We start from the raw sequence: 10886 nt of genomic DNA on the forward strand, positions 1-10886 counted from the left end.
TTGAACTTTTTATGTTTTTCATTAATTGCATTAAATCCAGCCAGACTTTTCCACTAGTTCTCATGTCTCAAACTCAAGGCCAACAGGACCAGCTATGGCCCCTATTAACATCTTAAATGCCCCCCCCCCCCCCATACTTTAAATGCAAACTATTTTTATTGCTTCTCGTTTTGCTTAAAAACTGAGCATACTTTTTCTTTTTTATTGCATTCCTCTGGCAGACTATCAATTTTCAAGCCAAAAGAAGTTAGTTTGAAATATTCAGCAATCTTTGATTTGATGTGAAAAGAGCAACAGAGAACGTCAAATGTGACCAATCAAACTCTTGAGAAACCTGCAACCAAGAAAAGATGTCACACATCTGACTTGAGTTAATATAATGACTGAAAATGACTCTTAGTTTGAATCAAGTTGTTCATTTTGATCCCCTATTGTTGCTGTTTGACACCTCTGCATCTTTTTCTAGTTTGTATCAATGACCAGTTACTTTTTTTAAAATAACATAGGATTTAGTGAAGTAAATGTAAACATGTCCACGTAGTTAGTTTGTTTTTCAGCAGGTAATCACCAACTGCTGTGTTAGCTGTTTGCCCTCCTCTAACTTAAAACGTAAAAACATCATCTCAACATCTGCAATCTGGACTGATACATAAATTTGTGTGGACGTTGATGGTTCCCAGAGGATGAATCCTGATTATCTGACCTTCGCTCTCTCATCAGGGTGATGTTTTTGTTTAGAGTAGAAGGATGGGTGGTTCACCTGTAAAGTTTTATCTTTACACTAGGTTGAAAGACTTATATTAACAGAGGACAGGGAGAGTGTTTGCTCTCCAAACACACTTTAAATCTTTGTGTCAGATCCCACAAGAAGTTAAAAAGATTCATCTGAGACTCAATGCCATGGTGACATGGTTTCATCGTTTCTTCAGAATCCGACTCCACTGGACCCGTAGATGCTGAACATAAAGGGTTACACATGGACAGCAGCCTTACAGAAGTTGGAGTGGGATGTTCAAATAATGAATTCTTGCTATTAGGAGCTGAAAAGATGCAAATATAGATTGTGTACATGTGGAGAAGAGGCAGGTTGAAGCCATAACTCCCTGTTGTTCAGCACAGGTAGATCTGATGTCAGTCACAGTGAAACTTTCAACATTCATAAAGCTTTCAGTCAATTTTATGTTTGGTTTGGTTTAAATAATATGGACAATTGAGGCTCGTTTCTTCTGTTTGCTTACATTCTCTTCATTTTCTTTCCTTTATTTTTCTCTGTGTCCTCGTCCTCATTCCTCTGTCTCAGCCCCGGCCCGACTTCAGGGACCCCGTTTTGGTGTCTTTGGAGTTTGGACTAGTTGAAGAAGATCAAGGGCCTGTCCTGGATGAAACTCTTCCCAAATCCATCAATAAAACCGTAAGTTTTCTCTTATCAAGTTCCTTTAACTCAGTCGGCATCAAATGACTGGAAGAACAGGATGTGATGACGTACTGTAATATGTTCTTTAAAAGCAACTAGATTAACCTGACATGACACTTCTGTTTCATTCTTTGCTCAAAATGGCAACAGCAAAGTAAAAAGCACCGAGAGGGAATAGTTCATTGTGAATGTGATTTGATACACATGTTGAGCAGTGATGTACGGTGGCCCTAAGGTGTAAATGAACAACATTTGAAAAAAACAGAATTACATTAAGCCAAAGTGGAAGTGGCCAAAACAGAAGTGGCCAAAGCAGAAGTGGCCAAAGCGGAAGTGGACAAAGCGGAAGTGGACAAAGCAGAAGTGGCCAAAGCGGAAGTGGACAAAGCGGAAGTGGACAAAGCGGAAGTGGCCAAAGCGGAAGTAGACAACGCAGAAGTGGCCAAAGCGGAAGTGTCCGGAATCACATTTGAAAAAAAACGGAATTATATTAAGCCAAAGCAGAAGTGGCCGAAGCGGATTTGAAAAAACAGAATCACATTTGAAAAAAGCAAAAATGTTTTCAAATTCAAATTACAATTTTTCAAATGTAATTTTTTTTTTTTTTTTTTTTTTTCACATTTGATTCTGGCTACTTCCGCTTTGGCCACTTCTGCTTTGGCTTAATGTAATTCAGTTGTTTCAAATGTAATTTTCTTTTTTCAAATGTTCTTCATTTACACCTCACTGCCACCATAAGTTCTGGCACCACTGCTGTAACGTCCTGATGGTGCAAACGGGGCAAATGTCAAATTCTTCATTTCAAACAGAAACTACCACAAAGTGTCAGGGTTGTTCTCATTTACCTTGAGCTTTTGAGTTTGCACATGTTTTTTTAAACACACACAAGGGATATTTTCATGTAGCTTTAACGTCCTTTGAAAGTGCAGTTGTGATGATTTGAGCTTCATCTTAAACATCTTCCATTCGTCTGTCTGTATGAGCATATCGTGAGGGGATTTATTTTTTCTGGCTCCTAACACGTTGCTGTTACAGCACATTAGTGTTTGTAGCAGCTGATTGCCATCCTTCAGAGTTTCTCCTAGTCTCCATTAGTGTTTTAACACCCAGGACAAGCTTCCCACACTCCCACATGCATATTTGCTCTAACTAGAAGGTTTTCAGATAATTGTGGAGTGAGTGGCTTTTCCAGATAAAGCAAAGAACCAACACAGGAGTTGTCGGCTTCTGTGTTTATGTGAAAACAGCACCATTACACACAAGTTGTGCTTAAAAGCCTTCACACAGCAGCAACGTCCATTGCTTTACTTACTGTAGAAAGGGGCACATTTAGGACTTTTCCTGTTGTTGTTACTGAAGCCAAGAGACAGAAAGCTCACAGAAAGGGGAAGTCATAAACAGAAGCTTTTTTCTTTTGTCATCATGCAGCAAATAATAGTCCAGTGTCTCAAAAACAACACTTGTTATCTTATTACACTGTTATGAGTCCAACCAACGCTCAAATAGCAAAAAGAAAATTAAGTTAATAATTGCACCTCAATGTAAAAATCAGTTTACAACCTCCTCAAGATGATTTAAACAATACTATAAATTATTTGCTTTAAGTAATGCATAATATTCATTTTAAATGACAACTCATGATCATTTATTCACATTAGCAGATAACGTCAGAACTGCAAACACCCAAAACAATAAAAAAAATCTGGCTACAGATGATTAATGTTCCTAACCTTAATTGTTACAAACCACTGAAGTATTTTGTTTTTCATAACAGCTTTAAAGCAGTAATGAGATATTTGGAAGGATGGTGACAAATAGATGTTTTAGTAACTAGCATTTTGATTGTTGTTTGGAGAAATAAGTTTAACACGAATGGATTGACAAGCTAACATCTAGTTTAAGAGTATGGAGGGCAGAATGTGACAAAATGAAATTAAATAAATACATAATAATGAAATGTATCATTTAAATATTAAATATATAATTAAATTATTTATTTCGTGATTTATTTATTTATTTAATCTTGTTAGTCTCACTCGTTAAACTCAGTGGGCGGGACTAAGAGGCCTATAGCTGACTGCCTAAAATCATCTACAATATACAATTTTATAACAGTTTAAATGAACAGTTATTTAAAAAATGTGTACATCTTGTTGATATTTCATTACATCATTATTCAAATAACTCTTTAAAGTTATTTGTGGTCGCAGTAGAGGCTAGCTGTAGCATCTTTGTTGCAGCCTGAGACACTTTCTGCAGGAACATCATCACTTTCTCTGACTAAATTTGAAACATCTGTTTTGGTTGTAGCTCATTAAACTGTTTAATTGTTTAACAACTATTTATGTAAAAAAAAAAAAAAAGCAAATTTATGTTGCACTCTCTGAATTTTAGTATACAAATGTTTGAGAATCTAAATTATAATCTTCAAACAAAAAAAGGAAAGCTTTGAAAGGAGCTTTTGCGACTGTATGGCTATGGAACACCAAAATGAAATTTCATGATAGCTTATTTATTTCATAATGACACTTTTCAGCAAAATGACTTCAGCTGTCAATCAGAGTCAGTGGGTTGGGCTTGCACGCCCATATGCTGATATAAAGGTTTGCAGAGTTGCATGAACTTGGTTCAGCTCAGGTTAAGCTGCTAAAGTAACCAGAGCTGAACCAAGTTCATGCAACTCTGCCATCCTTCATGACCACTGACCAAAGCAAGTCATTGCTAGCTGCTATGGTTAGCTGTAGCTGTGCAGTGAGCAGGTATTCAGGATGGGTGTGAGGAATCAGCCAGTGGGCGTGCAGCTCCAACAAACTGATGCTGATTGACAGCTGAAGTCATTCTGCTGAAAAGTGTCATTATGAAATAAAAGAATAAAAATGAAAAAAATTCATAATATTAAGCTTAGATATAATGTTTTATTTATTTATTTATTTATTTAATTAATTTGGACCATTTTGGCGCTCCATAGAGAGGACCAGGTTTAGTATTTGAAAGTTTATCTTCTGTGCACTTGTCTGATTCACATCTTATAGGGTGACTATAACGTATTTTAAAATAAGCAAAGGGCTAAAGAGCTCGTCAGTGTAAAGATAAACTCATGGAATCGTGCCGTGAGCAGAAAGTGCAGCCTCTCCCTCTGCTTGTGTTGTAAATGGATATTCTGCTTTCTCTGTTGTGATAACCGGCTGTGTAAATGTTTGTAGATGCAGCAAAACTTCCACGTTTTCATCCAACAAACTGACCTTCAGGAAGCCTCATACACCAAAATACTTTATACTTCTCAACATTTGAAGAAGCTACAAAAAGAAGTTTAAACTTGCAGCTTTTATTTTGAACCACTCACTTTGCCCACACGTCTGAAATGGTTTTGGTAAATGAGTTGTTTTCTTGGACTTTTCTGTCATGTAGATTCCTCTGATGGATTGTGGAGGTGACGGAAAGTGCGTCAGTGAACTGTCGCTCACAGCGGAGCCGAGTGTCAAAAGGTATTGCGAATTAACTTTAAAATGCACGTTTATTTGTTTTAAACCAAACAAGACCCCTCTTTTCTTATCAAATTTTAGCTTAAATTGGCTGAAGATAAAACTACAAGAAGCTTTAATTAAAAGTGATTTTCATCTTTGCATGAAGTTCCTTCATTTGAGCAAACAGAGATAATTATAAACATAATTCATCCATCAATTAATGTTAAACTTGGATTGTATGAAGAAAAGGAGCACCCGGATGAAGCTTTAATTTCAAAGCAAAACAGTTCAGTCTAGTTCATTTTAAAAACAGTTACAGCACACAAAGTGGGTTTCAGCTGCCCTCAAGGCCCTGCAGAGCATGACTGCGCTCTTGTGGGGAGACATGCACATCGCAACCAAGCTGACAACTTTGATTTTCTTCTGCAGCATGCTGATTAAAGCGAATGCAAGAGACAAGATTGACGTGAACATCCGAGTAAGGAACAGCAGAGACAGTGCCTACAACACCAAAGTGAACATCAGCTTCACACCAAACATCAATTATGTTAAAGTCGAGGTGGGATTTCTGCTTCCCTTCATCCTGAGTCACTTTAGTGGACACAGTAGATTTAAGCAACATAGGTGACCATGTGTTATTCATTTTTTTTGTCAGCCAGAGAAGGATTGCACTCTGAATCATACGAAAGTGGAGTGTGCTGTTGGATATCCCTTCCTGGGACAAAATACAGAGGTCAGCTTCAGATGTTCTTACTGCTTTTACCACAGCTAAAGTAAGAGCTCGATTTAACGTTACCCTGTGCTGTGGTTTGAACAGGAGAATTTCAAAGTGAGGTTTGAGACAAACCCTAACCAAATACAGGAGAACATCCAAATCAACCTGACAGCTACAAGGTGAGTTAAAGATGTTTGCACCTATTTAAGTCTGAATGGATTGTGTTAAAATCATGGTTTCTGTGTGGCGCATTAAAATGTCACTTTTTTTTATAATGTTCCCTTTGTGCATTTTTCCACAGCGACAGTGAAGAGTTGTCGTCTTCTGACAATACTGTAACAATCTCCATCCCTGTGAAGTATGAACCTGGAGTCATATTCAGAGTGTGAGTAGCTGCAGAAATATGCACAATCTTTGCTTTATTTCGCTTTGTTCAGTTCATTTGTTATATGCAGGTTAACGCAAGGTCAACAATGCAATTAAATGTTCATGATGAAAAGAACCAAATTGACTCACTATAAAAACAAAACAAGAAATACTAAAGCATGCAATAAGGGTACAAAATAAAGTACCAAAAGTGAAAAGAAATATGATATTTACAAGGTCCAAAAGAAATATAGTAAACAACATGGTAGCATATAATGATGCAAGTAGGATGAATTAGTATAAATAAGTATTTCACAGGTGGTAATATACACTTAAACGCACATGATATACAGTATTTTGCACATAACTTATACTACATAGGTTGTGTGACAGGTTATTGCACAGGTACTGAGTTACACTGAGGTTAATTGAAGTATGATGGTAAGGTAGTGACATACGTGATACAGCCACATAGTGCAGGAGCAACAAACATATGAGGTGTCACAGATGTGGCTTGGTGCAAAGTTATTGTCAAGACTTCAGTAATCTGACAGGTTGTGGGTAATCTTTGAGTCTTTTTGTGCACGATTACGCACTGGATAGTCACAAATAAGGTTGTCAGTAATGCTTTTTGCATTTTTTTTTTAAATATCCACTTACTCTTTATTTGGGACATTTCATAACTGCAAGCTACAGTACCTGCTGCATATTTTTCCCATTGTCGTGCCTCCTTTAAAAATCCTGAGGAACAAATATGCATTATAATATACGCTGTTTTTCCTGATTCACTCAATCCAAAATTATCACAAATGCTAGCTGAAATATTTTTAATTGATTATTATCACAGAAACAAATATATGCAAAACTCCTTTCAGGATTAAAATTGTTTTGTGGTTTTTAAACTGTTTTTAGCCTCAAATAATCCCATTTCATTGGTGTTGTGTTTTGTAAGGCTGAAATAATGACAAATGAAACTATGACGATGTGTTTTCACATGGCACTAATTTATATACATGTAATTCCTCTTGTAAAATATAGAACAATACTGCCAGATTTTTAAAAAATTATTATTATTATTATTTGTCATGGGTGTCTCCAGCCTGCCTCAAGAGCACCAGAGCAATACTTTGACACATGCATGGGAGCTCTTCTCTGACAGAAAACATCCGGGGCACATGTTCAGGTCTAAAAACCACCCTGATGACAGATAATGATCAATAAACTGCTCCAAAACTGCCTGTCTTCACTTCAAAAGTTGGCTTCAGCAAATTAAATCATAAACTTGGTTTGGATGCCAAGCACAAAGTGAGCCGAAGTGACCATAATGTTGTCAGAAGTGGACAACAAAATAACGTGCATGACCAAAAGTGCACTTTTGCAAGCCATGTGCATGAATATAAACCATTATTTTAAAAAAAAAACTGCTTAAAATGCAAACACAGCTCTCTGATTGCAAATATTCAGACCTCAGTGAGACTACAACAGAAAAATCCTGTTTTCTTGCAATTTTGAGTTGCCAACAAGTCGACGAAGGCCACAGCTCCTTGGAATCCCACTTTAAGAAAAAAAGACGAAAATGCAGCGACTGAATGGCTGACTTGTTAAAATTATGAACCTTCCAGGAATCCTGTGGACGCACACATCGTAGTTAAAGATGGTGACCAGTATGCTTTGAAGCACAACGACACTAAGCTGACTTGGGAGGAGGTCAACATCAACTATACGGTAACTTTGATGCACGACTATCATAAATTATGGTTTTTCATACAAATAATTGATTTATTTTGCTGCACAGACGGAAGTTCCACTCTTCTGTGTTTCTCCTGCTCTCAGGTGGAGAGGTCAGGCGATGTGATGACTCCGCCTCTTAACCTCATAGTGTCGTTTCCTCATCTGTCTCCGCTGAAGAACAAGATACTCGACTTGACACATTTCTCCGCCAGCTCAGGGGTATGCACACACACATACACACTGCACAATCTAAACAAGCCGTCACGTTCATGTCTGCATCTCGCTGTCCTGCAGGTCAAATGTAACGAAGAGCGCTGGATGAATTGGGATAAAAGCAACCCTTCTGTGAAGGCGCTCAAACCCAAAAAGGAAACCCTCAGTGTCTTTTTGCTGGTTAGCAATGAGCTTTATTTTGCAAAGTCTGCTGAGATAGTCCTCTTTGTGTCTCACTGAATAAATGTCTCTGCAGCAATGTGGACAAACAGACTGCGCGTTCATCGACTGCTTCATCCCCGAAACCAAACTGAGTCAGGTCAACGTTACTTTCAGAGTGTGGAAACCTACGTTTATCGAGGTAAGTGTGAAGGAACAAGAGGACTTTTTGGCTTCAATGGATGTAAGATAAACTCCAAGTTAACACTGAATATTATGTACTAGCAGCTGTCCTTACTGATGAATGAGACTGGACATTTAAGAACACTTTTGTCTCACAGGGCGAATTTTCCAGTTTGTACATGACGGTGAATGGTACGTTGAGGATTACCAACGAACAACTATACGAGCTCAACAGCAATGACAAGCACAGAAGTGTAAGTTCAAGCTATTTTATATACTTTTATAGTCTAAATAATTAGGGATGCACAATATTGAATTTGTGGCTGATATCCGATGTGCCAATATGTTAAAACTTATTTGGCCGATACCCGATACCCGATACCGATATTTTTCCCACTAGACCTATATAGAGACTACATAGCTTTCTCTGCTGTGGAATTAAAATACTAAATTATTCTGCATGGTCTTTGGATGGATGGACTGTTCGTGAGGTTTTGTTTCTCCACGGTTGACTGTTCTCTCGCTTTCCTTCCTGGCCACCATGAACTCATCGTAATGGTCAGAATAGCGGTTCTTGAGATGGTTAATTAGGTTCAAAGTGTTGTAGGACTTCGTTTTCGCTCCTCCTCGCATCACTGACGCTGAGCAGTCATTGCAAATAGCAGTTCTGCTTTCAGTTTCTGGCACTTTAACAAACTTACACACCGCCGACATTTTCACTCCTTCCTCCTCCGCTATGATCAGATCAGGTAGGCGTGCGTGACATCATAACGTTGTGCTGGCGCTGCAGGCATCCTTGTCACTGTGTTGTCATACAAAAATAGCGCTTATATATGTGTGCCTTTTATATCGGTGAGTCATTTTGATGGAATGTCCGAGGTCTGATATTTAACTTTATCGCCAATATCGGCCGATACGATACCATGCCGATAATATCATGCATTCCTATTAAAAATGTATCAATGCAGAAGGGAAAATGTAAGTGAGCACATGTGTTATATTTCTTTGTCTAACAAGGTTATGCCAGGTCATCTGGATGGACTCTTCCTTGTTAGATTTTTCTACCTGGATTATTGAGCATGCCTCAGGATATATTTCTTTGTGTTTATCAGGTGAGAATCCCAGTTTCAAAAGAAACGGTCGAAGGAATCCCCATCTGGATCATCATCATCAGCATCCTGATAGGACTGCTGATCTTAGCACTCGTCATCTTTATTCTCTGGAAGGTAAACATTTCTCATGTTTCCAATCTTACAACATCTTAACGTCTGAGGTCTTTTTTCAAAGCGGAGCTATATGGTATTTATTAATGCCATGTTTGAAAATTCTGTTATTTGTTTTTCTTATTGGTATTGTCTTGGTTATTATTACATTTAAATATGATGTCATAAACAGAAGGTTACTGGTTTGGTTTGGCACAGAAATCTATTGTTCAGCTTATTTAAAACTCATCACAACTTGATGATAAATAGTGCTTAGAATGGGGTTATTAATTCCTTGGGACTAGGAACTCTCCAGCACACAAATTTTCTTATGAATTTAGATAAACCAGAGCTGAAGTTCAGCACAAATGGTTGTGTGGGTTTAATTTACTTCATAATTAACTAAAGACAAGAGTTGACAGCTGGAGAAAATTTATTTTGACATCTGGTTTATAGAAAAGCTTCCACGTTGTCGGACATTCTGGATCTTGTTTCTGAGAATACAGTTTCCAAGAAAAGCAAAAATAAGAGATAATGACCTCGGTGTCACAGTAGGACAAGGTTATCCTCTCAAACAGACATTATCTTCACCATTCAGTAAGTTTTCATAACATTCTGACTCCAAGCAGAGACTCTTCAGTCCCTTTCAGCCTCTACAAAGCAAAATGAAAACAGATTAATAGACTTTAGACACATAGTATTTGTGATGTACCATGCTGTCCCAATGTACCACACCATGGAAATTGAATCAAAACAGAAATAAGTTGGATGAGTAGATCTATTTTTGTGTTTGACTTGGTATAAATGATGCACTCCAGTGAAGGATGGACATTTTTAATATTAATCAAAAGTATTGCTGCTTCTTTTAGATTTTTCCAATAGTAAAAATATACATTTTAGCTAGAAATTTATAGAAAAGGAAACCTGTAAGCATATTTAAATACAGTTGTTAAAAAGATTTAGCTGGACGAACAGCTGACAATTAAATAAGCCACAAATTTAGCGATTTCCAAAAAGAAAATTCCCTTTTACTGTAAATCAGGGTTGACCAAAGTGTGGCCCAAGGGCCATTTTCGGACCTTAGAGTGATTTTGTGTGGCCCATGACTGCAATTAATGAATTAATGAATGGTATAATTTACACCCACATTCTAAGAGGTTGATGCAGATGTAGACCTTCGTTAGATTTAATGGTGATACTTTTTAAATATAATTTTCAGGTTTAATAGCAAAACAGATAAATAATCTTCACAAAATGAGCTAAATTAAGTACAATACAAATACTTAGCTATAATTAATCATTTTATCCTACAACAAAACTTCACTGACTTCTACTGGAAAGTAAAAATTTTGGATAATTCATAAAACGTGGCTAAATATAATATACAAGTGTTTTCAAAGAAAATAATTTCATTTGATTTAATAATCGATGGGAAGAGA

At 37.2% G+C, this 10886-nt stretch overlaps 1 protein-coding gene across 1 annotated transcript in view; it reads left to right on the forward strand.

The window, feature by feature from the left end:
• Positions 1–10495, forward strand: part of itga1 (integrin, alpha 1) — a 37868-nt gene extending 27373 nt beyond the window's left edge. Inside the window, exons 17-29 of the mRNA XM_037691980.1 lie at positions 1301–1411; positions 4823–4899; positions 5308–5437; positions 5534–5611; positions 5696–5772; positions 5895–5978; positions 7582–7684; positions 7793–7909; positions 7985–8083; positions 8160–8264; positions 8404–8499; positions 9358–9471; positions 10490–10495. Coding sequence (XP_037547908.1) covers positions 1301–1411; positions 4823–4899; positions 5308–5437; positions 5534–5611; positions 5696–5772; positions 5895–5978; positions 7582–7684; positions 7793–7909; positions 7985–8083; positions 8160–8264; positions 8404–8499; positions 9358–9471; positions 10490–10495 — 1197 coding nt within the window. The remainder of the gene's footprint in view (positions 1–1300; positions 1412–4822; positions 4900–5307; positions 5438–5533; positions 5612–5695; positions 5773–5894; positions 5979–7581; positions 7685–7792; positions 7910–7984; positions 8084–8159; positions 8265–8403; positions 8500–9357; positions 9472–10489) is intronic.
• The last annotated feature ends 391 nt before the right edge of the window (positions 10496–10886 follow it).

The sequence above is a fragment of the Nematolebias whitei genome, chromosome 18 (assembly GCF_014905685.2).
Source record: "Nematolebias whitei isolate Nwh7 chromosome 18, NemWhi1, whole genome shotgun sequence".
In the NCBI taxonomy this organism is placed as follows: Eukaryota; Metazoa; Chordata; class Actinopteri; order Cyprinodontiformes; family Rivulidae; genus Nematolebias; species Nematolebias whitei.